At 43.3% G+C, this 27,405-nt stretch overlaps 1 protein-coding gene across 3 annotated transcripts; it reads left to right on the forward strand.

Annotated features, from left to right (window-relative positions):
- The first annotated feature begins 163 nt into the window (after positions 1–163).
- sugp1 (SURP and G patch domain containing 1) lies at positions 164–26,946 on the forward strand. 3 transcript variants are annotated; one of them, XM_041204353.1, is made up of 14 exons: positions 164–225; positions 6,208–6,409; positions 7,070–7,164; positions 8,783–9,022; positions 13,388–13,511; positions 13,854–13,993; positions 16,849–16,972; positions 18,759–19,084; positions 20,202–20,308; positions 21,303–21,480; positions 23,058–23,164; positions 24,505–24,650; positions 25,248–25,377; positions 26,214–26,946. In XM_041204353.1, exons 1-14 carry the CDS (start codon positions 204–206, stop codon positions 26,238–26,240), a joined length of 1,968 nt encoding a protein of 655 aa, XP_041060287.1. In that variant the 5' UTR covers positions 164–203; the 3' UTR covers positions 26,241–26,946. The 3 variants fall into 3 exon arrangements, with proteins under 3 accessions (XP_041060287.1, XP_041060288.1, XP_041060289.1); XM_041204354.1 differs by having other exon boundaries at positions 197–248; XM_041204355.1 differs by lacking the exon at positions 164–225 and having other exon boundaries at positions 6,398–6,416.
- Positions 26,947–27,405: the final 459 nt, after the last annotated feature.

The raw sequence follows: 27,405 nt of genomic DNA on the forward strand, positions 1-27,405 counted from the left end.
ATACATAAATTTGGAACGATAAATTAATTTCTTGTATTTCCTAGATGATACACAAATTTGTAGTTTTTTCCGGCTTCTGCCATTGACATCAACAGGACAGAAAACTGCAACTCCCAGAACGCCCGCGGAGGGATGATAAATTTCCGGTCGTGTGACGGTTATGATCCGGCTAGCCGGAAGTGACGGCACTAGGATATGAAGCCATGGCCATGGAGGGAGATGCAGGTTGGTGTTGCGATATATTACGGGTGAGGAAGGGGCTCGACAAGGGGCGTTAGAATTGAGGAAAAAGCTTCCATGAACTAAAGGCACTTTTTATCTTTGGACTAAACTTTAAATAGCGAAGGAAGGAAAGGGATTAGTCCCATCTAGGTGTTAGTGTCCCCACCAAGAGGGCTGAGAATTCAGATTAACCCCAGTTAGAACCATAGAAATCTACAGCACAGAAAAAGGCCCGTCGGTCCATCGAGCCTGCACCGGTCAAACAAGTACCTAACTATTCTAATCCCGTTTTCCAGCACAAGGCCCATAGCCTTGTATGCCATTGCAAGTGCACATCCAAATACTACTCAAATGTTATGAGGGTTTCTGTCTCTACCGCCCTTTCAGGCAGTGAGTTCCAGATTCCCACCACCCTCTGGGTGAAAAAAGTCTTTCTCACATCCCCTCTAAACCTACTGCAACCTTACCTTAAATCTCTGCCCCCTGGTTATTGATCCCTCCACCAAGGGAAAAAGTGCCTTCCTGTCTACCCTATCTCTTCTATCTCTGCCCCTTATAATTTTATACACCTCAATCATGTCCCTCCCTCAATCTTCTCTGCTCCAAGGAAAATAACCCCAGTCTATCCAATCTCTCCTCGTAATTAAAACTCCCCAGCCCAGGCAACATCTTGGTAAATCTCCTCTGCACTCTCTTTATGCAATCACATTCTTCCTATAATGAGGATTCCAGAACTATATGCAATACCCTAGCTGTGGCCTAACCAGTGTTTTACACAGTTTCAACATTACCTCCCTGCTGTTATATTCTATGCCTCGGCTAATAAAGGCAAGTATTCCATATGCCTTCTTAACCACCTTATCTACGTGTCCTGCTACCTTAAGAGACCAGTGGATATGCACACCAAATGTCCCTTTGATCCTCGGTACTTCCCAGGGTCCTACCATTCATCGTGTGTTCTCGTGCCTTGTTTGTCGTGCCCAAGTGCATTACCTCACGTTTATCTGGATTAAATTCTTTTTGCCCCTGATCAGCCTGTCTATATCCTCCTGTAATCTAAGGCTATCCTCCTCACTATTTACCATCCTATCAATTTTCATGTCATCTGCAAACTTACTGATCAACCCTCCTACATTCATGTCTAAATCAGTTATATATACCACAAACAGCAAGGGACCTAACACTGGTCCCTATGGAACCCCACTGGACACAGGCATCCAGTCACAAAAACACCCCTCAGCCATCACCCTCTACTCCCTGCAACTCAGCCAATTCTGGATCCAAATTGGCTTGGATCCCATGGGCGCTTACCTTCGTTATCAGTCTTCCATGTGGGACCTTATCAAAAGCTTGGCTGAAGTCCAAGTAGACTACATCAAATGCATTGCCCTCATCTACACACCTGGTCACCTCTGAAAAATTTAATCAAATTTATCAGACATGACCTCCCATTAACAAAACCATGCTGACTGTCCTTGATTAATCCCTGCCTCTCCAAGTGTAGATTAATTCTGTTCCTCAGAATTGCTTCCAATAGTTTTCCCACCACTGAGGTTAGACTGACTGGCCTGTAGTTCCCTGGTTTATCCCTTCCTCCCTTCTTAAATAACGGTACCACATTGGCTGCCCTCCAGTCCTCTGGCACCTCTCCTTTGGCCAGCAAGTTTTTGAAAATTATTCCCAGTGCCCCTATCTCCTCCCTTGCCTCACTCAACAGCCTGGGATACGTTTCATCTGGGCCTGGAGATTTATCTACTTTTAAGCCTGCCAAACCACTTAGAACCCCTCCCTTTCTGTGCTAATTTCTTTAATTATATCACAGTCCTTCTGCTGATTTCCATACCCACGTCATCCCTCTCACTTGTGAACGCTGACACAAATTATTCATTTAGAACCCTACCTACATCTTCCGGCTCCCCACACAAATTACCGCTATAGTCTTTATTGAGCCCTACTCTTTCCCTAGTTATCCTCTTACTCTTAATGTACTTGTAAAATAACTTTGGATTTTCCTTTGATTTTACCTGCCAATGTTTTTTCATGCCCCCTTTTTGCTCTCCTAATTTTCTTTTTAAGTTCCCCCCTACACATTCTATACTCCTCTAGGACTTCCACCGTTTTGAGCCCTCAGTATCTGCCATAAGCTTCCCTTTTTCTCTTTATCCAATCCTGTATATCCCTTGACATCCAGGGTCCCCTGGATTTGTTGGTCCCACCCTTTGTATTTACTGGAATATTATTGGCCCTGTACTCTCCCTATTCCCTTCTTGAATGAGTCCCACTGCTGTGATGCAGATTTACTTAAAAGTAGCTGGCCCCAGTCCACTCTGGCCAAATCATATCTGATCTTATTTAAATTGGCCTTTCCCCAATTTAGAACTCTGATTTCTGGCCCATCCTTGTCCTTTTCCATAACAACTTTGAATCTAACAGAGTTATGATCACTATCTGCAAAATGCTCCCACTGATACCTCTACCACTTGCCTGGCTTCATTCCTTAAAATTAAGTCCAGGACCATCCCGTCTCTTGTAGGACCTTCAATGTACTGACTTAAAAAGCTCTCCTGGATGCATTTTAAGAATTCCTCTCCCTCTAAACCTATCACACTATGACTAACCCAGTTAATGTTGGGGAAGTTGAAATCCCCCCTATTACTATCCTATTATTTTTACACTTCTCTGTAATTTGTCTAAATATCTGCTCTTCTATTTCTCTGACTATTTGGAGGCCTAAGGTGGGGAATCTTCTTTAATTTTCCATCATTGGCTGTCCTCTTCCCACTTATCTGAAGTGTTTACTCACCCCTCTTCTTACTATGTCCCAAGTCACTGATGTTTATTATTACCTTGTACCTGCAGTTGTGTAACTCTTTCGAGTACAAACACGTTTCCATCTGTTTTTCAGATGAAGTTACATTGTTTCATAGTTTGCCATTGTGAGATTTGAACTCTTGATCTTGGGGGTTACAAGCCCAGTAACTCTTTCGAGTACAAACCCGTTTCCATCCTTTCCTATTCAGATGAAGTTACATTGTTTCATAGTTTGCCATTGTGAGATTTGAACTCTTGATAGTTTTGCCATTGTGAGATTTGAACTCTTGATGGTTTTGCTTCTGGTGCTCGTTCTGTTGGTGCATTGTAACTCTTTCGAGTACAAACATCTATTCAGATGAAGTTACATTGTTTCATAGTTTGCCATTGTGAGATTTGAACCCTTGATAATCTTTTAAATGAAAACCAAATCAACAAAATTGGGATAAATCAGGCACAGCCCCTAATTCAGGTCAGCTGTAAAACCAAGAACAAAGTTTAAAGGAAACTTACAAACTTTAAATCAAAATGTGATTAAAGGGGTCAACAAAACACCCCAGTCCCCGCAGTGCCCACTGAGCACGGAAGGCCTCAAGAGTGCCAGCAGACACCGCGTGCTCCTTCTCCAGGGACATCCGGCAGCGAACGTCCCTTGATACTCTTTTGAGTAAACCTGTTTCCATCTGTTTCAGATGAAGTTACATTGTTTCATAGTTTGCCATTGTGAGATTTGAACTCTTGATCTTAGGGTTACAAACCCAGTACCATAACCACTTGGCTATTTAGGCCAAGCCTAAAGATGTAACTCTTTCGAGTACAAACCCGTTTCCATCTGTTTCAGATGAAGTTATATTGTTTCATAGTTTGCCATTGTGAGATTTGAACTCTTGACTTTCTTGATAGTTTTGCCATTGTGAGATTTGAACTCTTGACCTTGGGGTTACAAGCCCAGTACCATAACCACTTGGCTATTTAAGCCAAGCCAAACATGTTTCCATCTGTTTCAGATGAAGTTACATTATTTCACAGTTTGCCATAGTGAGATTTGAACTCTTGATCTTAGGGTTACAAGCCCAGTACCATAACCACTTGGCTATTTAGGCCAAGCTCCCAAGTCACTGATACTCTTTTGAGTAAACCTGTTTCCATCTGTTTCAGATGAAGTTACATTGTTTCATAGTTTGCCATAGTGAGATTTGAACTCTTGATATTCTTGCAGTTTTACATTTCAATTCCTCCACGTGTTTTTGCCTCGTATGTAACTCTTTCGAGTACAAACATGTTTCCATCTGTTCCTATTCAGATGAAGTTACATTGTTTCGTAGTTTGCCATTGTGAGATTTGAACTCTTGATCTTAGGGTTACAAGCCCAGTACCATAACCACTTGGCTATTTAGGCCAAGCTCCCAAGTCACTGATGGGGAACTAATTATTGCTTGTGCAGACACTTATCACCTGTTTGAATTTGCAAACCTGTCATTGCTTAACCAGAGTTTCAATTCTTGGTTAATGTGACATTCAGTTTGCTCTTGTCTAGACTTCAGGAGTTGTCATCTTAAGAAAATGTCACCTTCGGTGCATAAGCACTCTGTCCTTTGGTGTTTCTAAATGCAACCACTGGCTGTCTTGTGCACTTTGAAGGTTTTACCATTCCCCCACCCCATTGTGCACAAATTTGGATGTCAGATGTCATACTTTATTTGCATAATTTTATTATTGTTTACATGTTGGCCAGGGTTATGCATTCTGCTTATGGCATTTACTGCAGCACACAATGATACATTGATTCTATTGATGTAGTGTTCTGATGAAGAGTTACATGCCTGAAATGTCAGTATCCTGTCTTTACTCTTTGTAGCTACTGACTAGTCTGTTGTGTAGCTTCAGCCCTTTTTGACTTTAATTTGGTGTCTCTCAATGCAGTAGCAAGGATCAGGGTGTTTTCTGAATAGTGAACATATGGGAGAAGGGCAATCTTGACCTGGCCAATTCCTGGTTCCTGAGGCTCAGACCTCACTTGGTAATACCTATGAACATCCATGAAATATGTGTGGATGTTTTTATGTTTGTGGAGCAGTATCCAAGGGCTTGGCCTTCCCTTTCTTTTAACAATGTACTACTGAGGGCCCCAATAGTGCAAAGTATTCACCGCCAAGGAACCTATCACTTGCGTGTAGTGCTCAGAAGCCAATGAAAAGCTGAGTATGGATGTCATTGTGTGTGGACTCACTGTCCTTTGAGAGTACTGTATTGCACCCTCATGGAGTTCACTGGTAAACTGTGATGTATCATTGTCCACATAAAAGAGTCACAACATTCAATCTGGACAGCAAACCCGTTGATGGATTGCATTTAGCCCATTGAGTGCTGAAACCACATTCTCGAGTGAGAAATTGTTTAATTATGCGCTCTCTCCATCTCGTTCAATTCCTGCTACAGCCTCAGCCAACCCCTTTATTCATCCAGAGCTGTGTCTCCCCCCCCCCACCAGGTGAATAACCACCACTTGCTCCTGAGGTGAGCAATGCTTCAGTTGCAAGCATATGCCCTCTGCTTCAACTTACCCCCTTTACAGTCCCTGATTGACCTGATACATAGACACATCTATGAAGTGACCCTGAATGTTGCTTAATAAACCATCGCCAATGTCAGTAATAAAAATAGGAGCAGGAGTAGGCCATACAGCTCATTGAGCCTACTCTGCCATTCAGTGAGATCAGGGCTTATCTTCTACATCAGCTCCTTTTTCCTTCCCTATCCCCAAACCCTTTGATTCTGTTAGTGCCCAAAAATCTTATCTATCTGTCTTGAATATGCTGATTAACTGAGCATCCACAGTCCCTGGACTTGCCATGTTGGGAGAAGCAATGAAGGTTTACCAGCTTGATCCCTGGGATGAAAAGGTTATCACAAGAGTAGAGATTAAGTTGAATGTGCTTGTAATCACTGGAATTTAAAGGAATGAGAGATGATCTCATTGAAACTTTTAAAATGCTTCGAGAAAATGTTCCTTTAAACCTTCATTACTCTGTGTGTCCAGTTGTTTCAATGCGCGATACATTTAAAATTTTTAGTACAAAACTAATTGATAAGCAGGATTAGCTTTGCCATTTCCCTTTTATAAATGTTTCTTGGATTGATACATTTGTGTGTTTTCATTTTTTTTTATTGTAGGTAAGGCTGGTGGGGCCACAAAATCCAGCAGTGAGCGATCCTTCAGCCTGGAGCGTCTGGGCTCCTCCAACAGACCCAATAAATTGTACGTGAATCTAATGAAACAAGAGGAGCTGATAGCACAGAAGAAAAAGGAAATCGAAGCCAAAATGGAGAGAGCTAAAAAGGATAGCTTCACAAAGCTGCAAGTGACGCCTGCTCAGTATGTGGTGATTATTACTTCTCACAAGTATGCCGTTCACTTCAATTTTAACTTGAGCTTATTAAACTGAGGAATGCTAGTAGTACAGATGGAACACATTTCATTTCAGGTTCCAAGTGCCTGCATCAATTGATACCACATCAGGTACAGCGTGCGTTAGATACAGAATAAAGCTCCCTCTACACAGTCCCATTAATGCACTTCAGTCATGCTTCGCACTGCACCAAGTTTAAAATTTTCTACTGTTCCACACTGCCTTTCAGGCAGCCTCCTGAGTGTTGAATTAGGTGTGTTATTTGTTTCTATTGTCCCTTCTCCACTACAACTAGGCTGAGGCTGTCCAAACTAATTGCACAAAGAACCTTTGAGGTACATGGGGAGAAGATGTTCAGCTGATTGACTGGTTTGAGTTTGAACCCAACGCCTGTGTTTAACCCACTGCACAAGCCAGTTACCCCAATGTATCCTCCATTTGGGAATATGGGCAAAATCCCTAATGATTTTTCTAGTTAGGTTGAATTGATTTTGAACAGACATTTTATTTGTTGTGTGCGAACTATATTTTCAGAGCTGTCTTGTTGAATTCTGTGACTGGTATTCAGCCTGGCTTTGCTTTTGCTGGTTTGTCTGGAATTCACCGTCATTCTAATTATTCTACAGAGATAACGAACAAAAGAACACATCCAACAAGTTTGCCAATGATGGGAGTTTCCTGCAGCAGTTCCTGAAGATGCAGAAGGAGAAAGCAAGTACAGGTGAGAAGTGTGCGGAGGCCAGACAGGCTTAACTTGCTGTAGAGACATCAGCTGTACAGAGAAGATCTCAGGAGGACCAGTAGCTTGGATATTCCTGTTCATCTCAATGCCCTTGGTCAGGATCAGACAGGCTTTTTCCGCTCCTGACTGCTGAATATATGTGCAGGTTTGGTCTCCACTGCAGTTTCTTACCCCATGCCCTACTTATAAACTTATGGTTAATAATTCTTTTCATACATTGACCTGGTCTCGTATACAATGAATGCCCACTTGAATGAGATACTGGAGGGCAGCAGATTTCTCAGAAACTGTGCTGCACTCTGATTCAGTGCCATCAGGTGAGTTAGGCAGAAAGCTGGGGGATGTAAAAGCATAGGAACAGGAGTAGGCCTTTCAGCCCATATATATAAGTCTTCAGTTTGTATTCAGATTAAAAGTCCCATCTCCCCAGATATAATTGAATCTGTCTATGATACCATGCTTTGTAATTATGATGTTCTGCCAGTTGCCTTGTATTCCTTTTCAGATAGAAGATTAAGGGGTGATCTAACTGAAATATTTATGATTGGAGGAGTTGATATGGTTGATAAAGAGAAATTATTTCCTCTGGGGGTGGGAGTCCAGAATAAGGGGGTATAACCTTAAACTTAGAGCCCGGATGCTCAGGGGTAATGCCAAGAAGAAGCCTTCACACAAAGTGTAATGGAAATCTGGAACTCTCCCACACAACCCCTCCCCAAAAGGATGTTGAGACTGGGGGCTCAATTGAAAATTAAAAAACTGAGATTGTTTGTTTCATATCTTTACACACTCTTTCTGTCCCTTTGAGAATAATGGGGAAGTGTTGGAAGGACTAGCAGATTGATTATCAGCCTGTTGAACTGTCATGAACGCTCCTTCCATGGCCGACCAGTCTTGGACTGGGACTTGAACCTGGAGCTTCTGGCTCACAGGCTGCCACCCACTGAGCCACAAGACCTCCAAAACTGAGATTGATTATTTTTTGTTAGACAAGGCTATTAAGGTTTGTGGAACAAAGGCAGGTAGACGGATTAGGAAGTAGATCCAAGTAGTTCTAATCGAATGTTGGGAAAGGCTTGAGGGGTTGAATGGCCTCATCCTGTTCCTATATAGAAGCATTGCAGTATTACTGCGGCAGAAGGGTATAATTAGAATCTGATAAGCTTAGATTATAAATGTGAATATAGAAATTTCTAATGGAAATATGAAAATAAGGACAGAAAGGCCTGTGTGTCTGGTCCAATTGTCTGCACGCTCTGTGCTTAATGTGAAAACTGCACTTGCTCCTTACTGTCAGTGTCAAAAGCCGCGGATGATCAATTAAGGATGCATTAGTTATTGTAATATCCTATAGCATTAGAACATGTTCCATTAACTGTGTATTCAACCATTTCAGAATGTGGGTAGGGCTCAAAAATTTTAATCCTGGAATTCTGATAAGTTAATCACTTTGATACTTAACTTGGACAGGGGTAGGGTGGGTCCTATGTTTGGCATTTCAGCGTAACTTTCTGATTTATACTTTTGATTTAAGGAAGTTCACCTTTGATTGCAATGTTCGACGCACTGATCCTCGATTTATTTTTTTCCCCTGAAGGGGTGCCACCAAGCAACAGCAGTAACTCCAGCCCCTCAGGGACCCAGGCACAGAAGAGGCAGATTCTGATCGGGAAGCGCCCTGGCCTGGGAGTGGCGTCTTTGGGAAGCACGTTAGGTCAGATGAAGAACTACACCCATGCCAAGCAGACGCCAATCGCAGCCCGCCCCAGTGTCTTCCAGTCACCAGATGACGAAGAGGAGGAGGATGAGGACCTTGAGCAGTGGGCAGAAGTGAAAGGTAACTAGCATTATTTAAACTGTGATATTGTGTCTTCATGATTAGCCGTTGCTGCTGTACTGAGAGGTTTGCTGAGAGGGTATTTCTTTTACCCCCATTTCATCTGAAGGTGCTGTCTCGCCCTGGAATCCAGTCCCTTGGCTCCCTGCGGCAGAAGAAAAAAGAATCAGCTGGGATCCTACCTGATTGCTATCCAGTCTTGTTTTATCAACATACGAATTAGGAACAGGAGTAGGCCACTCGGCTCCTCCATACTGCTCCACCATTCAATAAGATCATGGCTGATCTGAATATTATCTCAACCACACATTCTTGCCTATCTCTGATAATCTTCCACCCCCTTGTTAATCAAGAATCTGTCTAGCTCTGCCCCAAAAATATTCAAAGACTGCTTCCACCACCTTTTGAGGAAGAGAGTGCCAAAGACTTTCCATAGCTTATGTCTTTTCCACATTGGTACCCTATCATATGCAAATTGGCTGCTGCATTTTCTACATTAATATACCAACTGCACTTCAAGAGGATTTCATTGGCTGTAAAGCAGTCACCTGGGAAAGACAGTGGGGACTTGCTTACTACAGTTCCATTATAGCCTAAGAGAAACTTACAGAAGAAGAGGGACCTGGGGAGGAAGGGCAGACTATTATTTTATAGCTAATCAGTGATTAGATTATTTGTTATTGGTGCTGTTTCTGTGCCAGTAACCATATTCTATAGAAAATCAGACAAGATTCCCCTGAGGGTATACAAAAACTGCTGTCGGTAAATGGAAAGGACTTGCGTTTATGTAGTGTCTTTCACTATCTTCCAAAGTGCTTTACAGCTAATGTCTTTAAGTACAGTCGCTGTTATAATGTAGATAACACGGCTGCTAATTTGTGCATGCCACATTCCCACAAACAGCAATGTGATAACCAATCATCTGTTTTAAGGTATTGGTTGAGTGATAAATAATGGCCAGGTCATCAGGGGAGCTCCTGTTCTCATCTCTGGATCTTTTACGCCACTTGAGAGGACAGAGAAAGCCTCAGTTTAATGTCTCATCAAGAAGCAGGTGCCTCCACTAGTACAGCACTCCATCAGTGTGACGCTGGAAATGTCAGTTTATGTGCTTGCGTCTCTGGAGTGGGGCTCAAACCTATAACCTTTGTAAGACCTGGGTTCATTCCAACTTCTAAGTTTTACAATTAAAGTTAATTACATTTAGTCATTTGGTAGTACAGAATTTGATTATTGTTGAAAAAAGACGTGGAGCTTTTCTTGCACACATCAGGACAATTCACAAGGATACCCAATGTAAAGGAAACAACAATTTATACTTTGAGAGTGCTGATTGGTTGGTAAGTGGACTCTGATTGATAGAGGCGTTACCATGGAGAATGCACCAATGAACTGATGACTGACAATTAACTGCCAAGCTTTGTTTCAGTTCAAACCAGGCAGATTCGCTTTGGTGTGCTGCTGACAACCAATTTAAGATTATCAGTTGGGCTTGAAGTGTGGTACACTTAGGAGTGCTAGAAGCCACATATATTAATACACAGGACCCTGTTCTTTGCAGACAATAAGAACGTGCACACATTGCGCCTGTTTCAACTTAACAAAGTAGGCGACAGCCATTTTGTGGTTCATTCCCCAGGGCAATGCCTTGACCAATCAGAGTCAACCTGCCTGGTTTGAATTGAAACAAAGCTTGACAGTTAACTGTCAGTCATCAGTTAACTGGTGCATTCTCCGCAGCAACGCCTCTACCAATCAGTCCACTTGCCAACCAATCAGCACTCTCTTCTCATGAAGTATAAATTGTTGTTCCTTTTACATTTGGTATTCCTGTGAATTGTCCTGATGAGTGCAAGACAAAAGCTTCGACAACACCTTGAGTACAATTGTTAAAATGAGTTGGGAGAGCTGATCTAAAAGAAACCTGCAGTTCCAACTAGCTACAGACCACTCTGTGTACGAGTATTTTGTCACAAATTTCACAGAATTTATTAAGTTAATTGAAGTAAGTACAAAATGCAATACTTATCAAAGGCAGTGGAACAGTCAGTGCGCTCTGGAACACTGGCTCATGACTTCCGGCCCACTGTAGCATTGTGTCTTGAAATGTCCTGTTGACCGAAGTCTAACTTCTGTCTCCTCTTCCTCTTGCTGTGCACTTAGCTGCTGCAAATTGCTGTTTATTAACTCTTGCTAAGTCACTACCTCTATGCATGGTCAGTAGTATCTCTGAGTTCTCAATATCCAGGCAACGCATGATCAGTGCCTTATTGGTTAGGTGATGTCTAATTAGTGCCTGATTGACCTCTTAAGGGTGATGGTCACCTTACTGATGTCACTTCCCATTAACTCCTGACTAGCTCCCTAAGACGTCAGTCACTTGTGGGAGCATCCTACTCATTGCAGATTTTCCCTGTTATTTTATTAAGTTTATAGCTTTCCACTAAGATAACGAGGCATCACAAGGTAATTTGTATGTCTGCTTATTTACAAGGGTGTCACTTCCTAATGATTGATGCTTCAGGCTTATTGCCCCAAAATGCCTAATTGATAGATCTTGGGTGTTCTGGAAAGTTCAGACTCCTATATGTGACTTCCTATTGACTGCTGATGCCTGAAGCAAGTTACTTATAAAGAAAAACTATAGAGTCCAAGAGGTACACAATCATAAACTAATACAGCAATTATAAAATTACTACAGTACATATAAAGCCACAGTAAGGCATAGGTCTTTGTATACTTTGAAGGAAAGTGACTGTTTCTCTTTAAGGCACTTTAAGTTAGAAAGCTAAGATGAATTAATTTAGAACTATAGCTTGAGACCTAAAACTGTTTTATTTCACACAATAGGCTTTTGAGAAGAATACAGCATAAGTGTTAACCACTTCACAGAGCCTTTGCTTTGACAGTTGGACTACAAGTAACCTCACATTTGTCCTGTAATCAAGCCATAAAATGTACTAGTGGGTTTCCTCCAACACTTGTCCTGTAATAAAACCATAAGGCACAACCTTACTTTGGCCTAAGCCTATATTTCACATGTTGAGGACGGATGCACCTAAAGATAGGCTTATGTGGTGTGATACTAGTGCCTTACATTTTGACTTAATTGATTAATACACTTTATCATGGAAATCAATCACACATAACTAAACTAACACTAATTATTAAACATGGACTCCCCTGCAGGGACCATAAATGGCAAATTCCCGCAGGTTCAGAAAGAAAGGATTAAGACTAAGCATCATTCCTACAGTTTAGGATTTACCCATTCAGAGAAGAGGAGGGGAGTTCTCCTCAGTATCCTGGAACTTTTGTGCCTCAATCAGCATCAGATCCCATTCTTGTATTGCTGTTTGTGGGAGCTTGCTGTGTCCAAATTGGCTACCACGTTTCCTACATTACACAGTTGCTACACTTCAGAATTCTTCAGTTGGCCTGGAAGTATTTTGGGATATCCTGAAGTCGTAAAAGGTGCTATATAAATGTAGTGCCAAAGGGAATTTGGGAAAGTTTCAGTATGGATTATATGCCAATGGAAATCCAATGTAGAATTTTTTTGGGTTGGATGCCCCTGATCAATGGCCAGGTCAGGAAAGTATACTTCTCCAGCAAATTGCCAGTGGAGCTAATAGCAAGGGAACAGCTCTGTAGTGAAAGGAGACAACTACTTCTATGTGCTGGCGAAACATTCCCCAAAAATTAGGAGCAAGTAGGTTTCATTATGTTTCTCCGTTTTTATATCCATGTCCACTTTCCTGATGTTCCTGACTCTTGCTGAGGGTTCAGTCCCACAGACACTCCCTGATATCTCAGTGATGTGACATGTATGTGCTGGATAGAGTACCTGCAAGACATTGAGCCATTAGGAGCATCACAGACAAGCGTGATCCTCTCCTTGTTTTGCACGTGTCCTCTTCCCTACATTGGTTGCCATTAGTGATCAAGAGAGGAAACATTTCTTTTTCCCACCCTAGACGTTCTGAGGCCATTTCTACCACCTCAACTACCCTGGTTAAGAGCAGCTAACCACACAGCCTGCAAATCGAACCTGAGAGCTCGGATCTGCATGTTTCTATAACAGAACAAGCATTGACTTTATCTACGCTAAGCCATCGGGGGAGCAATCCTTTGTGTGTATTGGAAGGGTTGGAGGAGAATACTTTATCTTCTCCTCTAATTAACAAATTCAGTGCCAGCACGGAGTCTTTTACATTGTAAATGTTCTCAATATTGGCTTCATCTTTCATTAAATCCGTCCTTTTCCTGTATCCTGCTCTTGCCCCCAACCATGCTTGTAGACCTTGTTTGCTGTTGACTGTTGGGTGTGTGAGTTGAACTCAAGTACTGATAGCCTGCTTAAAGTTTCACCCCCAGAGGAGCCGGAGGTTCGGAGCGTCGCTGAGAAGTTGGCGAAATACGTAGCGGATGGGGGCCATGAAGTTGAAAAGCTCGCCATTCAGAACAACAGGGATAACCCCGCCTTCTCGTGAGTATCGTCTCTCTCCTCCATCAGCCAATAATGCAGCTCAAATAAAACAGGAGCAGGATCTGCATCAATGCCAGTACTTGTTGGTGTCGGTGCCAGTGTTTACTGACCCGGTCCCTTGAATGCTCTCCAGAGCTGCCTGATGGCAGTATTGTCAGGGAAATGCAGACTGATGGAGCTGATTTATCTGGTCTGATGGCCAAGGGGCATATGAGAATGTGGGTGGATAAATCCTCTGTAAGAAGCTTGCAGTATGCGTTCTATATAACGCTGCGGGAATCGCAAGCTGGGATTTCTTCGTCAAGAGAAAGGTGCTAAACATAATTTCCACCTTTGTTGCAGGTTTTTGTATGATCGCAATAGCCGAGCTTTTCTTTATTACAAGAAAAAGGTGGCTGAAATCAAACGAGAAAAACTGTCTGGGTTGTCGGTGTCCAGGCCACCTGTGCCAACCTCCACCACCGCTTCATCAGTGCCAAAAGGTAGGGGAATCGAAAGGGGACAATCTCTGTCTTTAAGACTTATCCCATGCATAAAGGTTTAAAACTGCACCAAGTTCAGAGGGCAGTGTTGATGCCGAGCATTCCAAAGCGGGTTGTTCTATCGACCTTTCACCTCTTAGAAATGGATTGAAATTCAGCCAATACAGCTAGTAGCTTTTTTTCTTAATTGGATGATGTGTTTTTTTTAAAAAAAAAAGCCTATGCCTCAGCTAGATGCAGTATGCACACTGACCAATGCATGTCTTCTGAGATTGAATCCACAGTGGAAGACCACTCTCAGGGTAATGTTGGAGCTCTGTAGAGCATCCATGTTCTATCTCTGTCTGGAGGGCTGATGTTGATTTCAGAATGGTGTAATCCTGCATAAATTTTTATGTTTATTGAACTATGAAAGAGTATACTCACACCCGCCCCCAGGCATGCAAACTCATAGCCCCTCCCATATGCAACTCTAACCACACCCCCTCCCGTACAAAACATGCATGCACTGTGCCTCTTTATTTGTGCACTGAAGCCAAGTTTGTTACTTTAATAGTTGCATTAATTTTCCTCTGGAACAGGGGAAACCATGTTGGCAAAATCAGATCAGTGCATCTTTTTGCCTTTAATCTATGCTGGAAACACTTAATTGTACAGAAGGAGGCTATTCAACCTGTCATCTGTGTTAACCCTTTGAAAGAGCTATCCAATTAATCCCATTCTCTCTGCTCTTTCCTCATAGCACTGTAAATATTTCCCTGCAAGTATTTATCCAAATCTATTTTGGATGCCATTGAACCTACTTCCAGCACCCATACAGGCTGTGTTCCAGATCATAACAGCATTTTAAAAAGTTTCCTCATGTTACCTCTGGTTCTTCCGTTAATCATGAATCTACGGTGCTCTGGCTTCTGCCAATGAAAACAGTTTCTCCTGTTCATTCTGATCAAAACCCCTCATAATTTTGAACACCTCTAGTAAATCTCCTCTTAACTTTCTCTAGAGAAAAATTCCAGCTCCTCCAGCCCCTCTACTTAACTGAAGTCACTCATCTCAGGAAATATTCCAGTAGATCTTCTCTGCACCCTCTCCAAGGCCTTGACATCCATACTAGAGTGTGGTGCCCAGGATTGGTTACAATCTTGCATTTGAGGCAATACTCCATTATTATAAAAGCTTAACATAACTTCCTTGCTTTGCTGTTCTGTAGAGTCAAAGACTGGCACAACACAGAAGGTCCATCAATTCTCTATGCATCTATTTATAAAAGCAATGATCTCATATGTTTTTTGTATAGCTTTCTTGTCCTGTCACCTTCGAAGACTCTACTTTTTCTTAGTGTTTTCACTAAGGTTTCTGACCTGTTGGTACCAAGATACAGCCAGAGAAATCCCACTTTTAATTGGAACAGGAGTCCATTCAGCCCCTTGAGCCTGTTACTTCATTCAATTAGATCATTACTGAGCTGCATCTTAACTCCATTTACCCACCTTTGATCCATATCCATTGATACCACTAACCCAACAAAAATCTACTCATCTCAGTCTCCCATTTCAGTTGACTCTCAGCCTTTTAGCGGTGACAGTCCTAGATTTCCCTGTGTGAAAAAATGCTTCCTGATTTCACTTCTGAACTGCTGAGCTCTAATTTTAAGACTATGCCCCCTTGTTCTGGAATCCTCCACCATGGGAAATGGTTTATCTGCATCTATCGTCTCAAATCCCTTTATTATTTTGAAAACCTCAAATAGATCACCCTCTCAACTATCTAAATTAAGGGAACACAAATCATGTTTGTCCACAAAAAAAGAAAACCAGTTGATTTACTGGTGATCAGTGTCACTTGTTAAGACAGTAGTTCTTTATTTTGACCTGATTGCTTTTGTAATTACAAATTAAACAAAAGTTTTTTCCAGTTAGCTAATCAGATCACTTATTAGCACTCAGCTACAGGCTAATGAGATTTGAAGATGTGACACTAACAGTGATTCACAGTTTAGAGTTTGTGGGGGTCATGGGTGGAGAATGGAAGGGATGCAGGACAGATGGTCCATCAATGGGAGGAGGTTGTGAATTCTTCTTAGTACTCTCCTTTTTGCTATTTTCTCCTGTTTTAGAATTTGTGAATGAAAATAAGCCCAAGAGGTCTGTGCAAGTGTTTAAGCTCCTCACCCTTCTCCTCTCATTCCTCTTCACCTCACCATGTCAGCATATCCTAATCCTTTCTCCCACAAGGAGTTTCCTATTATCCCCTTAAATGCACCTATGCTATTTGCCTCAACCACTTCTTGAGGTAGCGAATTTCACTCTCTAGGTAAAGAGATTTCTGCTAAATTCCTTACTGGATTTATTAGTGACTCTTGCCCCTCGCATTGTTTTGTCGGAGGGAAAAATTAGTTTTGGAGAGGAGGAATTAATATGGAGCCATAGATAGAGTGGACAGGTCCAGCATGAGGTTAGATACAGAGTAAAGCTCCCACTACACTGTCCCCATCAAACACTCCCAGGGCAAGTACAGCACGGGGTTAGATACAGAGTACAGCTTTCACTACACTGTTTCCATCAAACACTCCCAGGACAGATACAGCACGGGGTTAGATACAGAGTAAAGATCCCTCTACACTGTCTCAGTGACATAAATTTTTTGGAACACTCTAAAGAACAACCAGTTAACACCCAGAGGTTTGAGAGCTAAGTGCAGTTGTGTGGGACACTGTCTCCATTAAACCACTTGAGTGTGATTTAACCGATGCTCTCCCTGTATCCTACTCTTACCCATCCAATCTTGTAGACCTTGTTTGGCTGTTGACTGTTGGGTGTGTGAGTTGAACTCAAGTACTGATAGCCTGCTTAAAGTTTCACCCCCAGAGGACCCGGAGATCCGAAGTGTGATTGAGAAACTGGCGAAGTTTGTCGCTGACGGGGGTCCAGATGTGGAAGAGATGGCTGTTCGGGACAATCGAGACAATCCAGCCTTCTGGTAAGCACCATTTTATCATGCTGCCTGGTTTGTAAGGCTTGTAGCCGTTTAAGAAAAGATAAGCTTGTAATTAAATAGCACCCCTCATGCCTTTGGGGCATCCCAAAATACTTCACAGCCAATGAAGTACTTCTGAATTGTAGCCACTGTTGGAATAAGAACATAATAGACTTAAAAAATAAGAGCTAGGTAGGCCATTTGTCCCCTTCAGTCTGTTGCACATTCAATATCATGACTGATCTTCTACCTCAATTCCTCTTTCCTGCCCTATCCCATATCCCTTGGTTCCCTTATTTCCGAAAAAGTTATCAATCTCAGTCTTGAATGTACTCATTCACAGAGCATCCGTAGAGCATCATCATTGGCGTAGAGCATTCCAAAGATACATGACCCTCCAAGTGAAGATGTTTCCTCCTCTTGGTCCTAAGTTTCCGACCCCTTATTCTGAGACTATGACCCCCGTAGTTCTAGGCTGTCCAGCCAGGAGAAAACAGCTTCTCAGCATCTACCCTGTCATGCTCCTTAAGAATTTTATATGTACCAATGAGACTTAATTCTTAGGTATCAATGAGGTTTCTAATTTTTCTAAACTCCACAGAATATAGGCCCATTCCACTTGATGTAAGAAAGGTATCAGCCAATTTGTGCATGGCAAGGTCCCACAAACAGGATTGGGATAAATGACCAGACAGTTTAAGGATAGATTCCTCACTTTTTCTGTGGATGAGTCTTTAAGATACCTGGGGCAGAATTTAATGCCCTCGCCCCTGCTGTAGGAAGCTTTGGTAATGGGCTGGGGGGAAATCATGCCACCTTCCCACCTCTGCCTTGATTGAGTCTGTCGTGGGAAGGCCCTGCCACCAATTGATGCCCTTAAGTATGTCCTGAGCATTTCAGATTTTAATCACTCCACCATTGGTGGCCGTGCCGTCAGCTGCTGAGCTCTAAACTTTGGAATTCCATCCCCTGCTACCCCACCCCCCTCACCCCCAAAACCTCTCCACCTCTCTCCTTCAAGATGCACCTTAAATCCTATCTCATTAACCAAACTTTGGGTACCTGTTCTGATATCTCCTTTTGTGCTCTATCAAATTTGTTCAATAATCATTCCTGGAAAGCTCCTTGGAATGCTTTACTATATCAAAGATGCTATATAAGTTCAAGCTGTTGTTCTGGCCAGTCTCGGAGCCTTACTTTAGGAATGATGTGAAGGTGAGGGTGTTGAGCTTTTCTAGGGTGCCAAAGGGGAGATATTGTACAGCCCTGTTTCGGCGGGGAGAGAGCCATAAAATGTGGCGGGCCTTTATAAATCCCATTGCCGACAGCGGGAAAGTAAAATCTTGATAGAGGCGCTCAAAGTATGAATGGTTTTGATAAGGTAAAATGCCAAACTATTTCCAGCGGTTAGTAAATCAGAGGGCGTGTGGTTTATATTATCACCCAAGGATAGTGGGGACTTTAGGAGAATTATTTTTCTTTTGCGTAGAGGGTTGTTGGGATATGAGAAGCCCCATCAGCAGTAGTGATGGAAGTAGAATCTAATAGCTTTCCACACAGGAACGATGGGCCGAAGAGCCGCCTTCAAAAGGATGTAGAGAAATATTTGGAAAAGAGGAATTTTAAAGGATGTGGGAAAGGACAGGGGTCTTGATGGATAACTCCTTCAGAGAACCGGTATTAGCAGATGGGCTGAACGATCTCTTTCCTTCTGTAAAGTTAATCTTTGTGATTCTAAGCATGCAGTTCTCTAGCACTGAAGCACCAGACACTCTTTTTGTCACTGTAGGTTTCTGTATGACCAGAATAGCGATGCATATCGATACTACAGGGACACAGTTGAAGTCTTCTGTAAAGTCAAGACCATTGCGCAGAAGGCCGTCCAAGCCAGCTTGATGGCAATATCCTCTCCCGCCACTCAAAAGCGGAAGAGTTCTCCTGAGCCTGTTTCCAGTGGCTCGCCCTCTGAGCCTGCACCCATACCAGCACCTTCATCTTCCTCCTCCTCCTCTTCGCTTAAAAAGAAAAAGAAGAGCCGATGGGGCCCAGAGGATGACAAGATTGAGCTTCCTCCTCCTGAATTGGCATTATCGATGCAAGTGCCCGGCTTAACAAGTAAGTTCTGTGAACAAGGAAATGGTCTCGTCAGTCCCATGGCACAAAGTCAAGGGTAAGACCGGGCTGAGGTGCAACCGAGAGTGGCACAGTAGTGCTAAGGAGGGTGGACAGTATAAACAGGTACAAGGGGAAAGTGGCTGCGTTTCTGGAGAAAGAAGGTTGGGTTGAGAGATATGGGGAGAAAGTGGATAGGTGGAGTCATTGTGTGAGGAAAGGGATGGGCTTGTTGCACCAAATGGTCTTTTCCTGTTGTTAAAAATTCTTTGACTCTTGTAGTGGGGATACAATCCCTGTCAGCTCTACATTGGTGCTCAGGTACAAAAGGAACATGGCCTTCTGTGCTGATCGGTAGCTATGTTCCTCCGATTGCAGGGCCTTCATCCTTTTTAAAGCTATAGTTGTTGGAGCCTGAACACGTGCCTTCCTGAACCCTGGTACCCCAATTTCCCAATGCCAATCAGTTTGTACTGAGTAAATTTTCTTGCACTCTGTATTAGTGGATTATCACTGTATGATTGATGGTTAAATTGGAGTGTCACTAACCTTTGCATCAGAGGACATGGTCCAAAGCGGGGCTCAAAGTTAGTGGTACTTTGAACACTGAGCAACACTGGGGGATTGACCTCACCCAAATAATGCTCCACACAGTGAGCCGTCGATTGCAAGTTCCTGGGTTTGTGCTCGTTGCTTCCCACACAGCAAAGTGTGGAAGCAAAGACACCAGAAAACTGTAGTGAATACTTGAAGGGGAAAAATTTGCAGGGCTATGGGCAAAGAGCAGGAAGAGGGAAATTAACCCTTCAAAGAGCTGGCATAGACACAAAGGGCTGAATTGGCTTCTATCCGTGCTGTATGATTCTGCAGTTCTTTCCGACACTGTGTGAAAGCTGCGATCACCTTGCTTCTGAACAACATTCCCGTTGTCTTCCTTTTCTGTTGGGAGAGGGAAGCGATGGGAAATTCCAGCCTGGGCTATATGCTGGGGGAATGGAGGCCCAGAGTCATGTCGAATCATTGTGAAGGGATACGCGGGCTCCTGAATTTTGTTTTAGGTGCCAAACTATTAACTCATGCTGAAGTAATGGCTCTTGTGTGTATGTGTGTGTGATTGCAGCTCAGGATTTGAAGGGGCTTGGCTATCAGAAAGGTAAGCCGGTCGGATTGGTGGGAGTCAACGAGCTCAGTGATGCACAGAAGAAACAGTTGAAGGAACAGCAGGAGGTAAATTCCAGTGAGATGATCTTTAATGGCAGGGTGTGGCCAAGGGGAGTGCAGCCCTGCAATCATGCAGGACACCACCATTTCTGCGGGAGCAGCAGGGGTTGGAGGCTGCCTGTTTCTAGGCACTATTACTCTGTCCTATTTTGCTTCTGACCTACAGCGTTGTTAGCTGAAGGTAGTCGCCTTTGATTAAACACTCTGGTACTAGGTTGCTGACTTTTCTTACTTTGCTCACTCCTTCCTTATTAGTACTTTGAAGAAATGAAGCCTCTTTTGCTTTTCAAAATGTGCCCGTTTTGTGGCAACCTCTCCAAAACTGACCTAAAAGTAAAGCTTTTTTGAAAGTTCAGTTATGGATCATGAGTGTCACTGGCAAGATCGGTATTTATTATCCATCCCCTAATTGTCCTTGAGAAGCTACTGATTTAATGTAAGATTAGAGAAATGAACTGTACTAGGGATTGTGAGCTGCGATGCTTGGAGAGGGGAGAGGGTGTACAGTTGCATTTGCAGAGAAAGAGAGAATCACTAGGTCAATACAGGGAGAAATACAGGATACAGATATTAATGATAATCGCCTAAAGAAAGGAGACGGGCACAGATGCTGATGGGGAAGGGCAGACACAGAGAAAGAGAGAAACTGACACTGAAAATGGTAGCTACGGAGGGAGAGAGAGGAGAACCAGGCAGTGTTATTTACAAAGGGGCAGAAACCAGGCAGGGTCACTTACAGAGAGAGGCAGAGGGATTGTGCAGCAATATCACCAGAATAGGGAAGCAGCCCAGCAGAGTTAGAGAGAGCTGGAGAGGTAGGGGTGTTTACAGAGAGCATGGGAGAGCTATACAGAGGCACTAACAGAGGAACCAGGCAGGGCGATAGGGAAAGAGATTACCATTTAAGGAGAGAAATATTGGACAGGTTGTACATGAGGGAACTGAAGCAACCTGTGGACATTTGGCAGGATGGTTGAAGTGAATTCTGGGTGGTTTGCAGATGCAGCAAATGTACGACATGATCATGAAGCACAAGCAAGCCATGCAGGAGATGCAGATGATGTGGGAGAAAGCCATTCAAGATCACAGACACGAGTATGACAGCGACGAGGAAATCGATGGTGATGCTGGCACCTGGGAACATCGTCTGCGGCATATGGAGATGGAGAAGACCAGAGGTAAACATGAGATCACAACAGTCTATAGCGGTCAGAGATAAACATAGGGACATGGCAGTCTGCAGTGGTTCAGGCTTAAGCAGATTGTAAAGGATTTAACCGGTGGGGTGGCATCACCACGGGTGATGCCTAGATGTGCTGAGTCTTCTGGTGATCTGAGCTTATCCAAAAGACAACGCTTCAAACATACTTCATTGGCTGTGAAGCACTTTGAGACATCCTGGGGTCATCAGTGCAGGTTTTCTCTTCCTTTCTACTTAGTGCAATTGCCTTCAAGGGCTCTGACAATACTGCATTGGGGGAAACGGTTACGGACCGAATTGGGATTGAATTCAAAAAAAGCAGAGTATTTCTTAATGGAGAACAGCTGCATAATTCTGAGGTGCAGAGGGATCTAGGTGTTCTAGTACTTGAGTCACAAAAAGTTAGTATGAAGGTACAGTAAGTATTTAAGAAGGCTAATGGAATGCTATCCTTTATTAAGCGAGGGATTGAACATAAAAGTAAGGATGTTATGCTTCAGTTATACAGGGCATTGGTGAGACTGCACCTCAAATACTGTGTACAGTTTTGGTCCCCTTATTTAAGGAAGGATGTAAATGCATTGGAGGCGGTTCAAAGGAGGTTTACTAGATTGATACCTGGAATGAGTGGGTTGTCTTATGAGGAAAGGCTGGACAGGCTGGGCTTGTTTCCACTGGAGTTTAGAAGAGTGAGGGGTGATCTGACTGAAGTATATAAGATCCTGAACGGCCTTGCCAAGGTGGACGTGGAAAGGATGTTTCCTCTTGTGGGAGAGTCCAGAACTAGGGGGCAGGGTTTTAAAATTAGGAGTCGCCCTTTTAGGACAGAGATGAGGAGAAATTTTCTGAGGGTTGTGCGACTTTGGAATTCTCTGCCTCAGAAGGTGGTGGAAGCAGGGTCATTGAATATTTTTAAGGCAGACGTAGGTAGATTCTTGTTAGGCAAGGGAGTCAAAGATTATCGGGGTAGATGGGAACGTGAAATTGAAACACAAGATGATCAGCCATGATCTTAGTGAATGGCGGAGCAGGCTCAAGGGGCCGAATGGTCCACTCCTGTTCCTATTTCTTATGATCTTATTCTTATATGTTCTTCCTTGTTTGAAAACCTCTGGTCATGTTCTCTGTTGTCTTAAGGGGATTGACACAGTACATGCTGAGAGTCTGTTTCCCCTATCTGGCGAGTCTAGAAAGAGGGATCACCGTCTCATAATGGGGGTCAGCCATATTTAGGACTAAGATGAGAAATTTCTTCACTATCTTTGGAATTCTCTATACTGGAGGGCTGTGGATGCTCAGTTGTTGAGTACGTTCAAGGCAGAGATAGGTTTTTGGATACTATCAAGGGATATAGCGACAGTACGGGAAGGTGGAGTTAGGGTAGAAGATCAGCCATGATCTTATTGAATAGCAAAGCAGGCTCGAGGGGCCGATTGGTCTATCCCCATTTCTACTTCTTGAAGTCATCTGGCCTTTGGAAGAGCACAGCATTGGTAGTGATTCACACAGCTAGTTGCCTATATTACATCATGGTTTGTTCTGTTCTGTTAATAGAATGGGCAGAACAACTGACCGAGATGGGTCGCGGGAAGCACTTCATTGGAGACTTCCTACCCCCTGATGAACTGGACAAATTCATGGAGACATTCAAAGCTCTAAAGGTACGTTAGCTTATCCAGAATTAATACTAAGTGGAATATGGCTGTTGCTACTTTGAATAACTCTTTCCTATCTTTACCAGGGCAGGTACAGCATGGGGCTAGATGCAGAGTAAAGCTCCCTCTACACTGACCCCATCAAACCCTCCCAGGACAGGTACAGCACAGGGCTAGATATAGAGTAAAGCCCCCTCTACATTGACCCAACAAATGTGCTTCAGGTCAAATTCCAAAGAGGGCCCCACTGCATCGGTGTGACATTTTCTTTTCCACACCAGCTGCCTTGGTGTTCTGACAGTGAGATTTAGGGCCAAATTAGGAGCTGTTCTATGCTGTGCGCTTATATCTAATAGGAACTGGACTGAGACTTGCCCAACTCATTTCATGCTATACTCCACACGTCAGTAGACAGGGGAAAGGTTCATTGCTTGTGTTTTTCCAATTCCATTTCGGTTCATTCAAGCTAGCCATAACTGGGGAGCCAGGCTTTTCTATTGATGAAGTATGTTGATATGGTTTGGACTTGCGCATGTAGTAAAACAGTGAGTTTTGCAAGGTCCTGCACAGCTAATAGTACTTTGATTGTAGCTAGTGCACAACAGAAAGGTACAGGCTGTACACATATGATATTCCATGTAACATACCACTAATGTATGGACTTGCATTTATGTAGTGCCTTTAACATAAATAAACATCCCAAGGTGTTTTACAGAAGCATCATCAGATAATATCTGATGATGATCCATCTAAGGCAATATTAGGACAGTTGAACTGAAAGCTTGGTCAAAGATTTTAATGTTGAAGAATATCTTGGAGGAAAGAAGAGAGGGAGATTGACAGGCTAATGGAGGGAATTCCAGTGGTTCAGGACTAGATTGTTGAGGATTGGCTGCCAATCAATGTTTCCTCCACGCTGCATGATCATGTAGCAACCCAAAGGTCCCCACGTAGGCTGCGCACAATTTGGCCCCTCTAAGTGACTGCACATGTGGCTGAGCATAAAAATTCAAGGGCCGACGCATGTAAACAAATAGTCACCCACTACAGAAAAAATTTAAAGGCACATTACTGCCAGTTGTGGAGTGAAGAAAATCATTGCAAATGAATCGAAGGAGCGCAGAGACCTTGGGAGGGTTGTTGGGCTGAAGATTACAGAGATAGTAATGGGGGAGGCAATGGAGAGTTTTGAAAATCTAGGATAAGAATTTTAAAAGTGAGGGGTTGCTGAACCGGATGCTGATGTAGGTTAGTGAGCGCAGGGTTGAAGTGCGCGCACACGCACTTCCCCTGCCATTATTCCATGTGTCTGAATACTTCAACACTTTCTTGTCTGTCTTTCACAGGAAGGGAGAGAGCCTGATTACTCCGACTACAAGGATTTCAAAATTACTGTGGAGAACATTGGTTACCAGATGCTGATGAAAATGGGCTGGAAGGAGGGCGATGGATTGGGCTCAGAGGGACAAGGCATCAAAGCTCCCGTTCCCAGGTACTAAAATAGTAGTAGGCCAACTAAGCTCTGATATATGAAATAATCCCATATTCTGTTGCCTAAACTGGGGGAAAGGAAGGGAGCTTTTAGATGTCTGCGCACCATTCTGCAACCAGCATTCCTCAGTATCGTATCCCGCCCCCCCAATCCCGCAAAGTGGCTGATCTTAATCCCCCATCCTCATTTTAATTTTCCAATTCGGATACCCATCCGAAGCTAGTGTGAACGACGAGATGGCCAACAGACTCGAGCGGGAAATCAAGCATCAGACCACTGCCTGAGTTATAATCTCAACACAGCCAAAGTTATTCCTTGCAGGGTTAGCTGGAGGGAATCTCCCTCACACGTCAATCCTCCAGAATCCAATGCTTTTTAATCGCAATCTAATTCCAGAATGGAACAGCTCATGCAACAAAAAAAAATTCTTCTCCTCTCCCCTTTCCAACCTTCTTATGACTGGAAACTGCCTCTCCACATTTACTCTCTCAAAACCCCAGCAATTTTGATTTTAAATCTTTCTACCTATCTCTGCTTTAAGGAGATAAATGCCAGCTTCTCTAGCCTCTCCACTTCCCTCTTTTTTTTTGCCTGCAGAGGCACCACAGCAGTTGACGGAGCTGGTTTTGGTATCGATCGACCAGCAGAGCTGAATAAAGACGATGACGAGTATGAGGCATTCCGCAAGCGGATGATGCTGGCCTACAGGTTCAGGCCCAACCCGCTGGTAGGTGATCACAACATGCACATGAGGCGGAGGAAGGGCCAAGAACTCTCGCCACTGTCAATGTTGGGCGCACTGAATTCAACGTTCCAATTTTATGAATTTATTCAGATCACCTGAAAACCACCTATTCTCTGCAAAGACCATGATCTCTGGATTTGGGATCTTAAATTTGAAAATAAAAGATGCTGCTTTCCTTTTGGTTGAGGTAACAGTCTTGAGGGGCTGAATGGCCTGATTGAATGATAGAAGAGACTTGAGGGTCTGATTGGCCTCCTGTTCCTGTTCCTAATTGGATAGGACATTGGGACAATTGGCCTCCTTGTCCTATATTATTCTTTGATTCTGAGAGAGACTGGGAGCTGATGGTGCTCTTACTGCATTGCTGCCCTTATCCTCAGTGGGAGGGCATGGGAAGCAGTACTGTTGCAGTGACTGGCGAGTTGCTGCAGTGAATCCCACAGTTTGTTCAGACTCTAGCCACTATGCAAGGGTGATGGAGGATATCGAGTCCACAGGGCAATCAGGCGGAATGCTCTGTCCTGTCTTGCTCTGTTATAGTGGCTGTACTTGTCTAAGGTTTGAGAGTTTCCCATGAAGCTGCTGACTTGAACATTTTCCAGATTATTATTTCCCCTTATTGTCTCTGGGTTTTTCTCCCTTTTTTTGCCTTTTCCTAGGAGGTTATATGACTCTAGAGGGAAAGTGATGTGGAGGGATAGGCAATGCTGGTCATGCTCCAACCATCCTGGTGTCTCAGCCAGGTTTACTGGGCCATTTGTTCTTTTTGCTGCCTGACATTCCTGTATGAAGTAACACTGGACCTTCCTTTGTTTCAGAACAACCCGAGGAGGCCTTATTACTGACTCCTACACCTGCACACACAGATACAAGGAGACTTTACCATTCAATCCTTGGCTGTGATGTTTAGTTTGGTTCTTCAATGGTGCAGTGTTCAGATGACCGTGCTTGCGAGGGATGAACTCGAGTTGGATTTCCCTGAAAAACAATGCCGGAACTTTCTGTACCACTGCTATTGGGCCACATTCCTCCCAATTACCTTTCTGGACTCAAAGGATCCCTTTCCTTCACCACACAGCGATGAGGACCGTGCAGAGAAAAGGAGATCCCAAAATGAAGAGTTTTTTTGAATGCCTTGTTCAATTCCTGCTGAATCTGACAGTAAGCAGAAAAGATTATAACAATGGAGAGTCTTGGTAGATTGGGGAGCACCTTCCAACCCTCTCCTCCTTCCTCATATGGCTACTCTGGAGATTCCAGTGCAAGAGGAGACAGCAGTGTGTCTCACTCTGCTCTGTGTGTCTTGGGCCTGTGGCTGAGGGAGGGGAATTCTTTGCCTTCCCTGTATAGCTGTTTTAAACACTTGGAGAGAAACCTGAGGATATGTTACTGAGGCCCTGACATCCGGCAAGAGAAATCTCAACCGTTTTGGACATCTCTGATAGTTGCTCAGTAACCTTTTAATCTCTAGAAGAAGGTCATTCAAATATTTTCTTGCAAAATGTAGGAACTGCTGCATGTTTGTGCTTAAATAAATTTTATCCTTCTAAACATCACGTGAGTCTTGATTTTTATTTTTTAAGGAAGCCAGTTTTTACATTGGACATTATGTAACTGCATCTCGCAGGTGAGAAAGACCCAGGTTTGATTCCTGGATCATGTTGGGTGAGCTGGTTTCTGTGGGAGCAGCAGAGAGGCTTGGCAATTAGATACCCAATTCTAAATATGGCCCAACCAATGTCTGGAACTGATTTATCCTGACAGGACCGTAAAATGTTCACAGGTTATTGGACTATGTGGGACAACACAGAGACGAATCCTGTCACAAGATCAGCGGAAATAGGTACCAGAGTAGACCGTATGGCCCATCAAGGCTACTCTGCCATTCAATACGATCGTGGCTAATTTTCTACCTCTATTCCACTTTCCTGCCATCTTCCTATATCCCTTAATTCCCTGAGACCAAAAATCCATCTATCTCAGCTTTGCATATACTCAACAATGGAGTAT

The sequence above is a fragment of the Carcharodon carcharias genome, chromosome 14 (genome assembly GCF_017639515.1).
Source record: "Carcharodon carcharias isolate sCarCar2 chromosome 14, sCarCar2.pri, whole genome shotgun sequence".
In the NCBI taxonomy this organism is placed as follows: Eukaryota; Metazoa; Chordata; class Chondrichthyes; order Lamniformes; family Lamnidae; genus Carcharodon; species Carcharodon carcharias.